This window comes from Bemisia tabaci, chromosome 4 (assembly GCF_918797505.1).
Source record: "Bemisia tabaci chromosome 4, PGI_BMITA_v3".
Lineage (NCBI taxonomy): Eukaryota > Metazoa > Arthropoda > Insecta > Hemiptera > Aleyrodidae > Bemisia > Bemisia tabaci.
Genome location: NC_092796.1, coordinates 5,771,360 through 5,791,032, shown reverse-complemented (window position 1 = coordinate 5,791,032; position 19,673 = coordinate 5,771,360). Strand labels below are relative to the sequence as shown.

General features: G+C 40.0%; 1 protein-coding gene across 1 annotated transcript in view; it reads left to right on the top strand.

Annotated features, from left to right (window-relative positions):
- The window catches only part of LOC109031330 (netrin-3), a 211,117-nt gene that overhangs the window by 179,663 nt on the left and 11,781 nt on the right, over window positions 1-19,673 (top strand). The window contains exon 2 of the mRNA XM_072299195.1: window positions 16,818-17,006. Within this exon, the coding sequence (XP_072155296.1) occupies window positions 16,818-17,006 (189 nt within the window). The remainder of the gene's footprint in view (window positions 1-16,817; window positions 17,007-19,673) is intronic.

Sequence of the window (19,673 nt, the reverse complement as noted above, 5' to 3'; positions counted from 1 at the left end):
TTTGTAACGGAGCCCCGCGGACGCGTCTCCCGTTTCGAGAAAATTGTTTCTGTCAGTCCGCCTTTGTGCGCTACTTTATAGCCCGTGCTCGGTGCCCGCTTCTTCGCCTTCCTTTTTTAGCTCCCGATACTTAACACGATGACTCCATTGTAATTGAATTCCACGCAAGACCTCACTCCCGCTACCCTACAGCAGTGCCCGCCGAGTCGAGCTGTTGCCGTTCTCCTTCAAAAGTTTTTTTTTTTTTTTTTTTTTTTTTTTTTTTTTTTTTTTTTAAATTATTTATTGCGCACATCTATGTAATACATATTTAGCACTATTAATTTAAGAGTATATAACATAAATATCTTAGTAAAAGCTAACCATTAATAAAAATGAGTGAAGGATGAAGATGATGAGTGTAAGGGAAAACAGAAGTTATCTTGAAAACAATACAGTTAGCTGGTTACAAGACGATTGCCTAATAACTTAATATTAGACAAAAGTGTAAATAGACACATTTTAAGACTGTACATACAATAGTGTAGAGGTGGAATAAGACCCTGTATATAAAGCTGTGCGACTTCAAAAGTAGTGTCCGAGAAAGAAATAGATAAACAAATGGACCGCGTTTAGGGGAAAGGGACCAAGCCACATCAGTTATCGTCAAAAACTGGGAAATTTAATTTTTTACAAGAGAGCGTTATTGCGGATTCCGACTCGAAAATTTTAACGAATTTCCTTCGTACTATTCAGAAAATTCTCTGAAATTTGCCCAAAAATCCGAACAACCGTTTTCAAGTAAAAAGTTAAATCGCAAAATTTAATTTGGCAATAGCTGATGTGGCTTCCTGCTTAACGCGGTCCAAATTAATGGATAAACAGACAAAAATGGAGGGAAGTTCCTAATTATATTGCTTTAAAAAGAGAGACCAAACCAAAAAGGAAAAGAAAAAAGAAGAATTTAAAAAAGGATACCCACTGAGAAAAAGTTTCCCGTTGATAACATCTGGACGAAGACTCTTGTCGAGTCAATCAGAAATCTATTTAAAGTAGCAGGGCGTCTATTTGAAATAACAGAAATACCGTTTGAAGTGAGAGTATTTCCCGTCGACTCGCCGAAGAATTGTCTGGGAACTACAAGTCTTCCCTTTCAAAATGACTATTAATTTGGACATACCATAGCATATCTCGGGCAAACTTAACCTTCATTTATCTCGAAATTCAAAAATAAGAGGCATCTAAACTGTAAACACGATACAACTATTCTCGCAAGATGGATGTCCACATTGCATCTGAAAAATGTAAGACACGATGGCTTGAGTCCAGAACTCGCAATGCTCTGCTCTATGCTACTAGTTTGAAGCACCATCACGAATAAGACAAACGCTAACAAACACAGCGGAAATCAAGCGAGGGAAAGGATGCGCGTTAACGATGGCGCAGAGATACAACTATTCGTACTTGATGGACGTCCGTGCTGCATCTGAAAAATTGAAGGCGCGATGACGCGAAGTGTGAGCTCTCAACGCTCTGCTACATGTTGTCAATAAGGTGTCACTCAGATTCGGGAGAAAAGTTAAAGAAGAGGCCCGAATACGTCTTTCCTGTCATCGGCTGTGTTGTTCTTTCTACTTCTTTCAGGTTCATGTCTGATTCTTTTTCAGGGTGGACTTGCAGTCCCCAGTCTTAAACTCGTGTAAGCCGCACATCACTGGCTCGGTTCTTTTGGAAATAATGGTGCTTGGATGCGTCTAGTGGCTTTAATCTGTCATGTTTTCTTTAATTTCAGAAGTTTGTCGGTTACTTCGATACGTTCAAGTTCGCAATTTTCACTCTGTACGATTAATAAACTTTGAACCTGGAAATAACGTAAACTTGTGCTGCCTTGCCAAAATTTGTTGAACCCCTTTCCACATAGGGGATGCGGATGCCCTACCACGAAATATCTCATTACGCCCCTTTAACCAGCCAAGGGTCTACGCCCTCAGATGCGAGCCAGTCCAACCCTTGTTGGGTGTTAAAAATCCGTCTAATTTAGAAAATTCATTTCTGTACTCGGTGACTCAAAATTATGACAAACTAGACCAGCGAAACTCGTGTCCATCTTTCGGTGTTTCTCAGTGAAACAGGAACAGCAGTAATGATCAGAATGTTATAACTACAAAACCGTGTTACTCAATTGCAACTTTTCAAAATTTTCACGCATCATCAGGTTTTTTAAAGAAGGAAACAAACAAAAGTCAATCGATTTTTTGCGTCTTAGTATAAGTTGATTAAAGCACCCCACTTTTGCCCCGGACAATTTGCTCTTCAGCAGATAGAACACCCATAAAATGTTACCGGAAATTGTACTGAATTCTGTCGTTCGTTAACCCCCCCGGAAAATTCACTCAGTATATCCCTTCGAAAAAATTGGACATAGCCATTTTAAAATGTTGTTATGTGTTGTTTCTCTTTCTGAAAAAATTGATTCAACTATTGCTTGAAATTTTCTGTCATTATTCTTCACCGTTTCACTCTGTCGTATCTTGCTAACTTTCAAGTCTCACCATTCCGTCTGACGAAAACACAAAGAATACATTGTTAATACTCATACTGAAAAAAAAGTTAGGGCCTTATAGACATACCGTCCGTTCCGGGCTCTAAAGCCGAAACTTCCGGGTGCTTGAGCCGTAGCTTTGATTGCTCCGGGTGCTACACCCGGAACGCGAACGATGTGTATACATAGCCCATAAGTGCGGCTTCCACGGCTGGAGTTTTTTTTTCAGTGCAGACATTGGAGGTTTGGAATGAAGTCTCAAAAATGTTGCACCCCTCAGGGTGTTGCGCCTGCGTCCTTAGGCCATAGCATACGTGAGCGTCATTTCGCAATAAGGAACTGGCAAATCCGACTGGGGTAGGAGTAAATTTCGGACTTCGTTAACCAAAGTTTATACGATAAATTGATGCGCGCAAAAAATGCTCCTCCATTTGGCAACTCTATGCTCTTTCACGCAATTCCACGACTCGGGTCGTAACTACAAAGGGCTTTCCGCCGGAAGACGGTAATGTTCCGCCAAGATTTGAATTGAAGCTGAAGAGAAATATCGCTTATCGGAGCAATTCTTTACTCCAACATGCTCCGCCTTTGTTTCTTCCCATCCTTTCCCCCTTGCCTCTTTTCCTCCAGAATCAATCATAAAACTTTCGAATGCAGGTAGCCTGTCAGAAGAAAAAAATGAATCAACATTATTTTCAGACTTTTCAAAGTTTTTTTTAGCCAACAGACAGATGTTAGCCCCAAGCGTCCGGGTATCGGTGAAAAGAGGCTCGTGTGGAGTTTTGCTGAAATTAAGTGAAGTCCTTTTTTATTACATCGAACTGAACTCGAAAGGAGCACAATTCAGTTGCTGCGTATTAGAACTTACGAAATGAGACTATTATTTTTCTCGAAATTTTTGAAGAATTTTCTTCACCCATATGTAGACGAAACGTAACACAAAATTGCAAGAAATATCGGTAAAACGTATTGTTTTTCCATGTAAAGCATGAAATATTGATTACTGATGTCGGAATACGTGTTTTTTATTGCATTTTTTCCAATGTTTTAAGTATACATGTTATAGAATTTATTTTAACTATTCTCATTACACCACCAAATTGAAATACACTTGCTTATATCAAGTTTGAATTTCTTTACCTACCTGTGTGAACTTTATATTAACTGCAATGTAATCCACCTATGCCGTTAGCCAGGTCGAATGCATCAATGAAAGGCATTCTGTGATGCGAAATAAAATTATAGTAATTGAATTGGTCAGCCACAAAAGGGCTCAAGCACCAGATACAAAAATACGAAAAAAACAGTAGAAACTGTATGAACCAACCCGTCTTAAATTTCAGATTTATTAATAATATGATTAATTAGATCATTGTTTTAATATTTCAGAGCTCTGAGATTTATAAGGGGTCATTTTCAACGGTTATTATCATTTTTATCGAAATCTCATTTCTGGCGCCTGAGCTCTTCAGTAACTAACCGATTCAATTGCATATTTTGGTCTTCGTTGAATCCTATCATAAGGCTAAAGTCACCTTAACGGCAGCTAGACACTTTACTCAATTTTTTTTTACCCGATACCTAGTTTGGCCAACACATTTAATCCAAGTTACATGTTGGTTGTGTTGCTCCCATTAAGCACCGTTACAAATAAGACACAAAAGCAAACACAACATGGAAATAGGGAAAGAGAAAATACTCTTACTGACGGCGCAGAGATACGACTATTCGTGCTGAATGGATGTTTGTGCTGTATCTGCAAAATTGAAAGCGCGATGCGTGAACTCGCAATGCTCCGCTTTATGCTGTCAATGAGCTATCACTCGATTCGGGAGAAAAGGGAAAAAAACAAGGCCCGATTTCATCTCTCCTATCTTCGGTTGTGTCGATAACGTAGCCCTTAATGCTCCACTACAAATAAGACAAACGGAACTAACACAATATGGAAATGGAGCAAGGGAAAGGATGCGCCGATGACGGCGCAGGGATACAACTATTCGTGCTTGATGGATGTCCGTGTTGCGTCTACAAAATTGAAGGCGCTATGGCGTGATGCGCGCGTGAGCTCGCGATGCTCCGCTCTAGGCTGCAAATGAACTGTCGCTCTGGTTCAGGAGAAAAGTTAAAAAAAACCAGACCCAAAACCGTCTCTCCTATCTGCGGCTGTGTTGATATTGGATTTTTTCTTCTTTTTTTCAATTTGATGTCTTATCCTTATTTAAGACCCACGTCTTAAGTCCGGATGAACCGGCCCCATACGACCCACGGGGCGCGTGTTTTCAGCCATCCTCGGGTCAGTTTGACCCGGCTTAGGCATGTAAGAGTTATAAGTTATTATACGTAAATTATAGTTCCATAATTTGGCAAAACCTCAGCGCCTATATCATTGCTTGTAACTTGACTTGCTTGTAAACTGTTGGTTCATAAAGCATTGCACAATAAAACTTTTGGACAAAATTTACAAATGGACCATGAAAAACGTTGAACTAAACGAAATTGGGTAAAGTGTCTGGCCACCACCTTAACTATCATTTGTCATCCAGAATACATTCAATGAATACATTTCATACATTCATTTCAATCACAATTTATTTGAAAATTCAGTTTCCTGAAGTTTTTCGCACACACCTTAAGGGCTAGTCACTATTTTTTCTTTCTTTTCTTTATAGTGTTAATGAACGCTGTCATCCACTTATCAGTCATTCGCTCATCATTCGTCGGTTTATTCCCTTGGCCAACCTCACGCATCCAATCCCTTTTTCCTCGAATTGCATCAGGTCACTATTTTTGCTCGTTAATCTCATATTTATGTCGGATTCACTTCGTCCTGTATCCGCAACTGCAAAATTGCAAGTACGGCAAATTTTCACTCTATCCACTCCTTCCAATGAGCGCCTCTTGCCTTCCTCTGTGTACCCTCCTCATCTCCTTTTTACCTCATTCGATTATCGACTTTCTCATACTCTGTCGCAATGTTGGCATACACCCTTCTCCTCTTCCCCTTCTCCCCACCGATCTTGTTTTACTTAAAAGGAGATTGAGAACAAAGTTGTCTATTTTTTCGGATATTATTCAGTTGGCTTTCATACAATTTAGGCTAAGGCTCTGTTGAGTTGAGTTATAAACCCGTTTATATGCCCCTCTTGGATTTTAAACTAATTTGCGTCCGATCAGTCGAAAACTATCAAAATGAGATAAAAGTGAAAAAATGTCCGAAAAAATTTGAATAACCTTTGATAAACATGCTGATAAATAAAACGGTAGATTTGATTTGAAAAAATGTCAGCCAGATTTATTCATAATAATACCCAGGGGATGTAAACACCCTCCTCCCATTATTTGAAAGTTTTTCCGCTGATTTTTCTACTACTTTCCGGCATATTGATGGCTACAGTGCGAAAACACTTATCTCCATTGCGGTGTTTCAAAATCTCGGCCCCTAATTTACTTTTTCGAAGAGGAACAAGCAACTTTGAAGCTTGAAAATACAGAATATTCTACGAACATAGAAGACAAATCAAGGAAGTTTTCTAGTCATTACGTTGACTTGTTTTCCAAAGGAAGAATAAAGAATGGCTGGCAGTCTACAACGTCGCAAACGGTGCTATATACACGGTCTCGCACTTTAGCCATTAACCCCTCCCCTACCGTGCCATCAAATGGTACTCCGAAGCGATTAATCTTCAACACAAATCATTAATATAAACTTCGAAGGATTCTGCCTTTTTCTATTTCACTCGAGGGGAAGTGTCCCCTCCCGGACTCTCTTCCCCACCCGGTGACTGACGCTGCGCTGTGCTGAACGGTTCAGCCTGAACCTTTCCCCTACGTCTGACCGTTCCCCACTCCTCTGTCAATCGAACCATATGCCACCGCTTACGTATTGTCGCTCGCCCACCCAGGTACCTAGCGGCCAGCGGTCAGTTGATGATAAATCTCGCTCATGCTCCTATGCAGCTACGCATTGATTACGCCAGCTAATTACTTTCTAATAATTAGAATTTCTTCGATAATAGTTTTCTTTATTTATTCGACTGTATTTTTTTCTCTGTTCTACTGTGATTTCCTTGGTTCTCTACTGTGTTTTTCCTAAATCTCTGAGTCAGAAATCTGAAGCACTTCGGTATGCACCGAGTACTTCAGATGTGTGACCTGAAATCTTCGGTATATACCGAACTACTTCAATTGTCTGACCCGAACTTCGGCAGATGGACCTTAACTTTTCGGATGCGTGATCCGAAAACTTCAGAGATCCATATGATCTCAGCTTCGGGTTCCATGCACAAATTTTTTTCTCCGTGTTTCCTTTTAGGGGACGCAACTAAAATTTCAGTAAATTTTTTTCAGAAAAGTAAAGAAAAAAAAAAAAAGTGGCTAACGATGGTTCCTCACCTTCACGTGGTGTTGGCTGTTTTTACTAAGTGGGAACCGTCCATTTTAAGATATAGTCTATTTCTTGCCCTGCCATTATTATTCTACAAGTTAATTGTGGAGTGAGAATTTCATAATGTTTTCTATGAAATCTTCAAAATATAGTGATAAAAAATTTGCAACTACTACAAAATCGGCTCGCGAAGCGAGCCGAATGTCACTCGCGTAGCGAGTGACCGGGGGTCCAGGGGGCGTAGCCCCCGGCTAGGCGTGACGGGCGCGCGAAGCGCGCCCAGAACGGCTAGTATAATTCTATCCGTTCAGGTATTTTAATATTATTATTAACTTACTTTTTGGTGGTTCATTCATTCTATAAGATTTAAATTCGAAAAAAAACCTGAAACGGCTCTATGAGATCAGTGGTATTAATTTCATGTCCGTCGTATTAATTCATAACTGCAAATTCTTGCATTTTCCCCCTTTTATAAACTCAAGCATCGATTACAAACGTCCAAACTCGAAAAGCATTATCCAACGAAAGTATTTAAATAACGTTGCAATATCTGTGGACTAAAAGTTGCAAACTTGATCTCATATTACGGATTAATCAGACTTCAATTCATTTAAACGAAGATTAGATCACTTACTATTGTCACTTTAATTTTAATTCAGATCTATGAATATTCAAAGTCTGAAAATGCAACCTACACCCCACCGCCTTTGCAACATTTGTGCACCATTGTTTTGGTCCATAAATGCTAAGTTTTCACGATCAGTCGAAATGTAGACAATACACAGATGAAATACACATTATTTCTGTTTGATCGCTTGCAATTTCAATCAAAGGAACCCCTCCAATTAGTAAATAGGCAACATACGCAACCCTCCGATGCCGTGGCAATAATTTTACCTTGCAAGGCATCTACTTGCAACCTGTGCCACTCTGGTAAGACTAAATTCGTCGAGGTGATAGCTCCGCAACAAATTTTGCAATATAGCTCCACTATTCGCGTTTCGATAGGGCGAGTTCCGGCTTGGATAGATTAAAATAGTCGACAACAGCGCGAGTTGGATGTGCTTGTGCTCTCGTCGCCTATCCGGTAGGAAACAAGATATTGTGTCGAAAAAGTTCTCCGGGAACCGGATCCCTTGGAAGCAAGGGTTAGATATCGGTCCTTGAGCCGTTTAAATGCATGAAATCCACAATCACAGGTCTCAGCCCTCGCTTGAGAGCCGTCCAGATAAAGGGTTCAAGTAGTTCGACTCGCGCCCTATATTTTGGAGCTTGCATATTTTGCGCCCCGCAGCGCCCCACCGCACAGTGGTTCGAGCTAGTAGGAGAGGTCGGACAAAATTGGAAACTTTAAACGCTTATAACTCCGTATATATAAAATTTTGAGGTTCTAAAAGTGGTTTATTGGTTTCTTCGTGAAATTTTCTTCTAAAAGCACCCTTTGAAATTTAAAATGTGACGAATTAAACATCAAAATTTGCAGTTTTAATCAAACATTTCATGTCCGACCCCTTTAATTGACTCGATCCACTGTGCGCCGCCGTTGAGAATAAATAAGCTACTACCTCCGACACCGAAGTTCGGGAAAAAAGAACCTGTTTATCGAAGGAGTAGAAAGAACGTTGATAGTTGATAAGCCTCACAGCGCAACCGCCTATACTATGTTGGGAACCGCCTTCGTGCACGATTTCCTAGCATACTTGGTCTACATTTTGCAATAAGGAACCACATTTGTGGCTCATTCAAGAAACAACATATATGCCATTAGTTTCCCATGCAGATAAGTGTTTTTATGTATGAGCCAGAAATTGTAGTTCCTTATTGCAAAATGCAATCCGAGGTTGCAATAGAGGTTAAGATTTGTAGGACATCGTGAACGCTGTACCTAATGGCTCACATTTGAAGTAAAATGCGCGTAGAAATCTTGATTTATTTTGGAAAACAACACGTCTCTGGAGTTTTTAATCATTGGTTACACTTCAAAGAAAAATGAGCTAAATTTTTGGTCTCCTTGCCGGTTAGTTTAATGATAGGCTACCAAAAAAAATCACCAAAACCCTCTTCAAATCATCCTAAAGCCTCGGGTCTAAGTTTTTTCCGTGTTTTTACACTTTTTCTTCTCTTGGATATAGGCACTTTTTCAAAGTATACACTCAAGTATTCTCCCATTTCTTGACTCTTGGCGCCCTTCCTTCTTTCCTGAGAAAATCAAAACTACGGCTGAATCATTTTCCTCGTTTTGGGCAACAGGGAAAATTTATTCACCGATTCATCACACGCTTGTCTGCCTTTTGTGAGCCCCAGCGAAACGGCGCGACGCGGTGGTACGGCAAGATGCAGAAGAAAACTTGTATCTTTTTTTTAAAACTCCGACAACCACCCCCTGCCATCCTCCCCCAAGTTTTCACCCTTTCACCGATAAGAGAATAATGTGACGTATGAATCCAAAATAAATGCTTGATATATTCATCCTCGTAGAATTTCCGTTACGATTGCGAAAGTTTGTTCGGGGGACCAGTTTCGGAGAGCCGTAAAGTGTTCCTACTTATTTCTTTCCTCTGCTGATGTAAAAACTTAACTCCATTTTCACGCGAACCCCGGAAATCATGGTGTGACACGTACAACAGGGCTCAACCCGAAATGTAGGTACGCCCTTCAGTCTGTCGAACACAGATTTGCCGTTTTGTTTTTATCTCCGCGTTTTGTTTATTCTAGCGCCGTTTGTTTTATTATTTATTTCGCACTGTGAGTAAGCAACAAAATCTATTTCCACCTTTTTGGCCATCAAGCAGGGAGCTTGAACTCCAGAAGGCAGCGCGCGTAAAAGGGGTATAAACGTAAATTTTATACGATTATGCAGATTTTATATCCGAAGTTTTGCGAGCGGAACGGCGGTTTTGTTTTAAGACTGAGTGCACGCCAACGAAAAAGTTAAAGTCCGAACGCAAAAAATGAAGCTCCAATGATTCGATATACTGTTATTGATTCGAAGTAATATTACAGTGGGTGCAAGGACCTATAATTGGAACTTTTTTCTGCCAAACTTTTTAAACTACCTTGAATTTGCAATAGAAATACCCGTCCTCTACATGGTTGACCTATATCGTTGTTTTAATTATTTGTTGTAATGTGTACACAACTTGAGCCTCGGGACTTCAAGATTTTATTGTCAAGAAAGTTTTATTTCCAAGAGAAATGTTGACATTGGCAATCGTTTTGTCAATTTTCAACCAATAGAGGGCATGAACTTTCTTCAGTCTGGCTATTTCGCATTCTTTTTATAGCACATTAGAATTTTTAAATTATTTTTCTGGAAATTACGTATTTATTTTATAGCTGCGGACTTCAAAGTGCGTTATAACTTATTTAGGTACTTCGACATTTGTAGGTGTCCATTATTCCAAAATTTTCGACACCCCGCTATGATCTGATGTTAAATAATACCTAAATGTCTAGTTTTTGTGGAGTAAAAGCCCCTCTCTATGTGGAAGGTCACGTAATTACCTGAGAATATGAAGGTCAAATCAGCGCCAGTCCAGTCAATTCTTTTCCTCTCATTTTTTGGCCCAACACGAAACACCTAGCACACTGTGCGCCAGTTCCTTACGTATCACAGATCAGGTGATGACTAAATAAAAGTTTTCATAAAATTATTTATTCCCAATTGGTCAGAGTGATGCTGTCATTATTGAGATTTATGTCGGACATTATTTTAAACTACATGACACGGATGTGTCCATCGTCCTGTTTCTATCTGCGTCATTAATTTCTGACAGCTTCGAAGAGAATAACTGTGGGCGAACCAGTATTGCACACGCGTTCCATCCGAATTTGAGACTTATTGTCAAATAATATTTTATCTTGGACAAAACAGTATTTGAATTCGTATTTTGATCACTGTGTTAGAGCTCTAGATTACAGTTAAGTATAATTATGTCCGCTTTATAGCTGGATGTAACAGGTTTTAAAAGCAATAAAACAATTCGAATAAAGATGTCGATGAATATTGGAAGAAATTTCAGACAAGAAGTAAAGAGATGAACACAGTAATCGAGTGGTGCCGAGATAGCAAGCCAAGAAGATCCATTTATTTCGAAAGTCAAACCCTCAAAAAACAGGGAGCATTTTTTTGAATATTTTTAAATACTTATCGTAGTAGCTATCAATTAATTCATTATCGTGTGCAATATGTGGTATTAACTTTTACCAAACATAATTTTATAATCACGAAGAATAACACATCGACATCCCCATTCCCCTTTATAGCAATATCTAATCATAAGTTTAGGTCGTGGGAAATATAAAGAAATCGGCGAAAGAATATTTCAACCCTCAATGGATACTTTTTTCTCTCTGATATGTATTTGAGCATTTTTTTCTTTACCTTTGTTGCTGTTATTTAGTGCGTCATACTGAGGGAGAGAAATCATGAAATCCATTTCTTTCTTGGTTTTCAAAAATTAACTTTAAAATATTACCAAATCACAAAAACTTCGCATTTCTTCACACCAAAAAATAGTGGCTCATCCTTAAAGACCATAAACTTATCCTATGCTGATAATAATGATTCGGGCACATGGAAAGTAGGTAACGGAGAAACGCATACAAGACATTGACATGAAAAACACTGACTGTAGTAATAATGCTACAAATCTTCACTACACAGTGTGGTCAAAAAGTCTTGCATCGCCAGCACCAAACAACACCCATGTAACCCTTGAACAAATTAAGATAAAGAGACTTGAAAGTTTGTGCGTGCTCGTAGGTCAAATGAAACAACTTTCAGAAACCTCCAAAATGTTAGAGGAACCACTCGGGAAAGGGGCAAGAACTTTTGAGGTTACATTGATTTATGCGGAACTTTTGGATCACCCTTTATACAAATGGACGTATTTCTACCAAACAGATCTATGTGCCTTAAGATATGAGTCCGGAGACCCATAAGAATGTATGCATAACAGGGCGCACGTCATAATGCACATAGTTCCGTTTGCCAGAAATACGTCCAAATAATAATAACCTCTGAAAATTGATGGCGCTCAATTTAAGTATTTAAAGAAGGATAATCGTAGCCTCTAATTTTCCACAGTGTGCCAATCAATAACTATAGCCTCATCACTTACAAAAAAGAAAAAAAAAAAAAAAAAAAAAAAAAAATCGTGCCAAGGAGTTTGGACCCTGGAGCTATATGAGAGAATGAACGTGGACCCCTTGGTAACAGTGAAAGATCCGGATGCGGGGGAATTAACGCGTTTAAGGGCAGCGTAATGGTATTGCGAGACCTTGATTTCAGCTAATCTCTCTCCGAGAGGGGATATCGCGATGAGGGATCGCTCTCATTCATCAGAGGATAGCTCTCCAGTATCTTCCAATATAAACATCGGGAGAAAAGGAGGATACGCAAGCTCTCAAACTTATAAAAGCACCCTTGCCGATTTTCGCTCGAGCTCGAAGATACTTTAACTTCGCTGCTTTGCAGTAGAGTCCTTTTATACTGTGAGTCAAGACAATGTGAATCAATTTCTGATTGGTTCTCGTGTTTTAGGCCGCCACAGTGTCACAAACGGGAATAAAAATTACATTTTCACCAATTGCAAAGATCATAATCTCGAATGGACCGGGGAATTATGGGTTCGGCATAAGGAACAAACGGGATGAGAGAAGGAAAGGAGAAAGGAATTTAAGAATGGACCTATCAAAGATTACGAAAAACTTAATCTTTATTCCCGTTTGTGACTCCATGAGGCGGGTTGTCTTAACTCTCAGTATAAAGAGACTCTACTTTGCACCGTCTTAACTTAATCTCAGGGTGGCATGAAACGTAAGAAAGAAATTAGAGATTGGAAATTTCAGTGAAATATTCATGAAATTTCTCGCGGCTGTGAAATATTTTATATTTTTCATGGGACAGAGTACGCAATCCACACTCAAGTACACAGAAATAGGAGAAAGTCACAATTTTTACGTTTTGCGAAACATGAGAAGAAACCGGTAATGTCTCTCGTGAATTTCTGAAATTCCATGAAATATTTCACGTGAAATTTAAAGACTTCATTTTTCATGAAAATTTGCCACCATGCGGTAATCCTAGTTAGTTGCTTTGGAAATAAAAACCTCCCTAATTCTGGATGATTCTTATTTCTGTCTCCGTTGCTCAATTTTGCCAAATCCAAAATACAGAAAAAACATTTGATCGTTTACTTTGAGCCCAAGATTGAAGTTTATTCCTTTTCACTCAATGAACGTTTATCTTATTCGTTATTCAATCATTGATCATCTTGACCGTCCGTGGGAAAAGGGCTCTTCAAAACACCAGAGCACATTTTTCAGAAAATCAGTTTTCATCAAGTTCGGCGAAGAAAACAGAATTTAAGTTTCATACGCGGATGAACTTATCTGATGGCCCTAAGAACAAATTGCGAACGATTCAGTTCAGCTTCGTCATTGCAGAAGGAGTAAAAATACATTTTGATTAGACAATTGTATTATTGCAAATGAAATCTTTAAACCGCCCTCATACTCGAAACTATGTTTTTTACCCTGAAAATTTTAGCCCGTCTTAGCCCCACCGAACCCATTTTGTTTAAATCTTGTTGAATTTCGTTTCTTTGTTTGGCTCGTATGTGACAACAGTAGGAAAGTCGGGACTATATCTTCAGAATCAAAGAGTCGCATATCATTCATGTTAACTGTAGTGAACAAAAAACTTCCAGATTGAATAACGTTTTATATTTTGAAGCATCAGTGGAAAATCGATTGAGCATAGGAAAGAATTTCATGAGCAGCCGCCCGCGGCTCCCTATGGTCCAAAACTCAAGAATAGGAAGAAAGTCGAATAATGACCGAAAGATTACAATAGTTTCGTTGACATTGTTTTTGAGTCGCTAATTTCGAATTTGATGTCAAAGTGCCAAGAGTTTAACATCCTGATCTATTAATCGTGGGCAATTTTATGACACGCTGCGGCGCGGCGCGGCGGCGCAACGTGCTGCCAGCTCGAAACGCACATTGGCGCCTACAAGCGTACAGGGATACTTCAAGCATTGCGTGAAGTAGTCCTGAACGGACGGCGCAAGGCGGCTCACGAAATTATCGCCTGTGCTCTATCGATGGAAAATGAGAGGGAGAAGCGATTTGACTGCCAGAGTATATCCTTTTCATCGTTTTCCCGCCATTCTGGCGTGTTAGAAATTCCCTGGAGTCTTTGGACTTTTTAAAGCGGGCTTGTTCGCGATTTTGGCTCGAAAAATGCGCAATGGATCGTATTTGATACTCTCAATCGATGTCAATTGGATCATGCATGTAAGCATTCCCTTTAAAATCAATTGATTAATCTGAGGGAGCGGGTTTCTTGCGATAGATTTTTGATTCTGATGAGTATAAAAACACGGAAAAATCAAATTGCTGATTTAACAATTAAATTGTTGATTTAACAATTCAGTTGCTTAAAAAAGTGACTGCAATATTTCAACGTAGATGTCACAACACAAAAATGCTACTTTAACAAATTAGCTTACAGTAGTGGTTAAAGTAGCATTTTTGTGCTGTGAAATCTGCGTTAAAATATTACAGTTACTTTTTTTAGCAATTTAATTGTTAAATCAGCAATTTAATTTTTGCCGTGAAGGCAACGAAAAGTGAAATTGTTAGGAATTTTCCCATTTTCAGCTCCTACCTAAATCCTACAATTTTGGTTTGAGGCTATTTTCCATTGTTTTGAACCAAACGACACATTGAACCACTATCGAACACGATCTATAAATCACCTAGTGAGCTCCTTACATGGTACTTGCAGAATATTAAACAAAAAACGTAAGGTTTAGTGCGACGCACTGAACAAAATTCACACCATCTCCTCCGCTATATAGACGCTATTTGTAGCGCGTCAGGGATTCTTCATAATATCGAATTTAATCCAACCAATAACATCGGCATAACTTCTTTCAATGCTACCAATGCGAAAAACTCGATATATATCGCTTTTCTATGATGTCGCACTAATAGCGTCTATCGGGATTGCGACAGAGAGTTTTCCGTCAGATCGTGCAACGGTGAAGAAGGCGGGAGCGAGAAGGGGCGGGGGTGGTTAGGAGGCGGGAAACGGAAGGTGTCGAACACGCGTTATCACCATTGCATTTTCCTTGATAAATCAGTCCCCAGGGAGGCAGGGACGGGAAGCCAGCGACGCGCCGCCGAAACCGAAACAGCCCCGGGCGGATGGAGCGGGAAGATTGATACGCAGTATGCTCCAGCCCGCGGATCTGGAACTGTGCACCAATCGAATTTATCTCGCCCGAGCAGCTATTTTCCCAGGCTTACACCCCCATCGACTATTAACCAAAGCGCCGGTATCTTCCCGAGGAACCGCGAAAAAATTTGCGGGTTCGGTGCTTTATGTCGTGGCGCACTGCCAAATACTCTCATTCTCAACTCTCCCGCTTTTTTCGTCAAAAGGCGTGATGGTAATGAGATTCATTTGTCTTGCCTGCCTTTGAAAGCTATCTATGGGAGCATTTAAATGCTCTCAATTATGGACGTATTTTTGCCAAACGCAACTATGTGCATTAAGACATGAGCCCTGAGACTCGTAGGAACATATGCATAACAGGGCTCACGTCGTGATGCAAATAGTTCCGTTTGGCAGAAATACGTCCATTTATCAGACTCAAAAAAGCGGTCGAGCAGTAGCGTGGCGTGCTTTGCGATATTTCGCTCACCGGGGAAAAAATTAGGTAGCATTTACCATATTCTGGTTAATAAACGGCACAACCAGAGAGTATGGTAAGTTCCATCAAAATTATCGTGAATGTAACAAGAGTTTTCCTTATTGTGACAACAATTTTGATGCAAGTTACCATACTGTCTGGTTGTGCCCTTTTTAACCAAAGTATGGTAAAGGCTACCCAACTTATTTTTCCGTGATCCCCATTTGAAGCTATGGTAAAGAAACAATTATTAAGGTGTTCTATGCGAACACCCTGTTTATCGATCCTTTTCCACGCGATTAAATGGCAGATCAATCGATATATCGCAAAACTCGCCACGCCACTGCGGTTGAGGGTGTCAGGTAATCGCTAGTACCGTAAAAGACTAATAAAATGCCGTTTCAGGCTCTGTTTGTAACCAGAGAGCCCAAACTTCGCCCAATTCTCTATCGTATTTGTAAATATAGTCATTTAATCAGGAAGTAAATACAAAGAACCGCACAAATATTCAATTTTTCCAGGGAAAAAATTCGGGTTCCGTCGCGTTCTGTCCAGAAATGTCACGTTGCTGCGGTGAAAAATCGTGTCGGATAAGAAGTGTGTATAGAATAGTCAAAATCCCCCAAAAATTATACTTTGTGAGCATTTCAAAGTCTGATGACCAAAAGAAATTGATAATTTCAAAAGACCCCACAATTTAGCAAACACTCTTTGTTGGGTAAGAAAGAGTGAAAGTGCATGGCTTGAGATCGAAGCGAACTGCTCACAGCAGCAAACGGCGGCACTCTCAATAGAATAAATCGACTATGAATCAGCAGATCCACCCGAAATTCCTTCAATTCGTCGGGTATGCAATCTCATCTCCGGGGAGTTAGTTTAGTTGCTCGTGGTAAATGCAAAGTCATCACGGGGGAAACGTTCGACGCGGCGGTATGACGCACTCAGATAGACCTCTCAGCACAAATTAGCGGATCTATATTGCATATTTATATGCTTGCTTGAGATATTGCCTAACCACCACCCCTTAAAAATTTCCTCCTTGAAATTAGTCTCGGACTTTGACTCTTTACATAGGTAAGTAGCCAAGTTCATTCAATGCATATTCGAAATATAGTTTTGTCTGTATCTCTTTCTCTTGTCATTTCCTGAGACTAACATGAAAATAAATCGCGGATCATGAACTTATAATTCGATTTTTTGTTTGCAGCTTGCAATTGCAACAACCACGCGAAGAAGTGCCGCTTCAACATGGAGTTGTACAAACTGTCAGGGCGAGTCTCGGGTGGCGTGTGCCTCAAGTGTCGTCACTTCACGGCCGGCAGGCACTGCCACTACTGCAAGGAGGGCTACTTCAGAGACCCCACCAAGCCCATCACTCATCGCAAGGCTTGCAAAGGTACGTCCTTTGTCCATCCGTTATCATTCAAAACCACAATTTGACATTTTCAGCGATTGGGGAAAATCAGATTCATTAACACAAGAGAAAAGGCGCTTCCCTCGCGAGACAGATTCTTACTGTGCCGAGAAAAATACTTGTTGCATTGAGAAGGTAGCTTAATGCATGAAGTGAAATTTTAATCAACGGCATTTAAGCCAGCAAAGAAAGTTTAATTGAAGAAGTGAGATCTAGAGGGCCTTGAGTGAATTAGGAAGTTATTCGTACACAATTTTATTTGACAATATTTACTCTAATAGGTACAGTTACAAATTGATCGGACTTTGCAGTGAGAAACCAATATGTCTGCCTAGCTCAGGCTGAATTTACCCATCATTTACATGGGTAGACTACTTAAACATTTGCTGTCATTGAAATGAGCCAAAAAAAAGCAATTGTATACTGCAAACTTTATAGTCATAGTAGGTAAAGAACGAAAACATATACTTTGCGAGGCTTCGCTTCAAGGTGGCAGTTTTTCATATTTGCCACATTGTGCTGAAAAATCAGCATTTTTCCCAATTTAAACCCATGTAAATTATCCATATTTTATAGCTTAATTTGACAACCGTGCAGTTTTTGTCGAACGTGAACGGTCGAATGGAACTGACCGCGGCATCCCGCCACCCTGTCTGAGACTGGTGAAAGCTTGGCGGGAGCCCGGTGAAGGAGGGGGGGGGGGTTAATGGTCCAACAGGGATTTCGAGATGCCGCTGGGACCCCTCCGGCGGTCGGTGAAGTATGATTACAGTGGTTCCATCCTCGATGACTAAGCGGTAAGCAATCCCTGCCGCACTGCCCCTGAATCCCAGTTCCAGTTCATTGTTGTCAGTGGCTGGAAAAATGGAGACGATGCAATTTTAAGTTCCATTTCAGGGAATACAACGCGGAACTAACCCAAGGTGTTTAGCATCAGGATTTTCCCGATTTTTTCGATTCCATCAGGATTTGAGGTCAATCAGGATTTAATCCCGATTTCATCAGGATTTGAGGAAAATTCTGTCGTAAAATCAGGATTTGAGAAAAGTCGGCCGTCCGCTTATTTTTCGTTAATTATCCGCCATCCATCCGTTAATATTTGTCCGCAAAAAATCAGGATTTGATCAGGATCTGAAAAAAATTATGGAATCAGGACGTAGCAGTAAAAAATCAGGAAAAATTAGGATTTCCCAAAATGAAAAAAAAAAACTAAACACCTTGTATCCGCACTCATTCGCGGAAAAATTTCAGGACGAAATCCTAATATCGTCACCTCCCAGCCAAAGCATCATAAGCGTCATGCGACGTTTCAAAACTTCCGCCGACATTGTATTTTTTTAACTGAGAAATTGTTCAACGAAGCTGACCGAAGAGTTAACTGAATTTTCTGTGTGCTGCCAATAAAATGCATTGAAATTTTCAAACAGATTCAACCAACAATTTCTCTATAAAAAAATAGAATGGCGGCGGAAATTTTGAAACGTCGCATGGGGCTTATGATACTTACTTAGAATGTAAGGCGACAAATGTGAGCGTCCATGGAAGAGTGGATCGTGGTCTACGGATGTCAAATTTTTGGCAGAGCGATTTTTATCAAATGGGATGCAAAAAAGTGGATTTTGCAATTTCCTGGATTGAAACCTGAATTGGATTCCTGGATGTCATTGGATGGGAAACTCCTTCTAAGTATCCTACATGATAAAATGCGAGTGGTTAATTCGATTTTTGCACAAATCAAGGATTTTAAGTCGTATTTTAATCCGCCAATGTCATATTTAGCAACCGTTACGGACCAGAATGTTGAATATTTTCCTCCAAAATTATATACTTTCAACTGCGAACTTCAGATCACTTTAACCGCCGTTTGATTTGGCACTTTTGGGCACTTTTATCCTGAAATTTTCGCGAAACACTCCTCTTTACGATAAGGACTAACGTCAAATCTTCCTTGGGCTGTCAAACACTTTGCGGCACAGAGGGGAACCTTATCATTTTAACTTGTTTCAGTAAGAATTGTTATCAACTCGGGCAATAGCAACCTGAAATGGTTAATTCTTTATCGTTTGGCATAAAGAGCATCCAAAGATACAAAAATCGCCCCTTTTTTATATTTGAAAGGTGGGATTTTTCGAAAACTTATTATTTTGGAAAAAATTCTGCTGAAGGTTACCGGCGATGTTCTCAACTTTCACAGCTATAACATGCATACTTATTTTATTATCTTCGAATAAATGGACCTATTTCTACCAAACAGAACTTTGTGAGGGTGGGAAAGATGGGGTGTGCTCGTGGCGAGGTGAATAAGAAACACTGTGGTCAGTGGGCGTGATTTCTTTTATTGAAATGGAAAACTGGGATTTTAAATTCAGCAAACGGGACTATGCAGCACTCATGAGCCGTGGGCATGGCAAGAGAGCCTTGTGGACAGGGCTCATGAGTTAAAACGGAGGAAGGGCGACAACGGAAACGCCGCTGACGTCACTGGCGCTTTATAATCCCCATGCATTCTAACCGCTCGATAATTATAACGAGCACACCCTATCTTTCCCACCCTCACACAGTTCTGTTTAGTAGAAATACGTCCAAATATCTACGCGTGGACTGTTTAAGGTTGCTTTCGAGCTTTCCTTGAATCTTTTCGCACCCAAC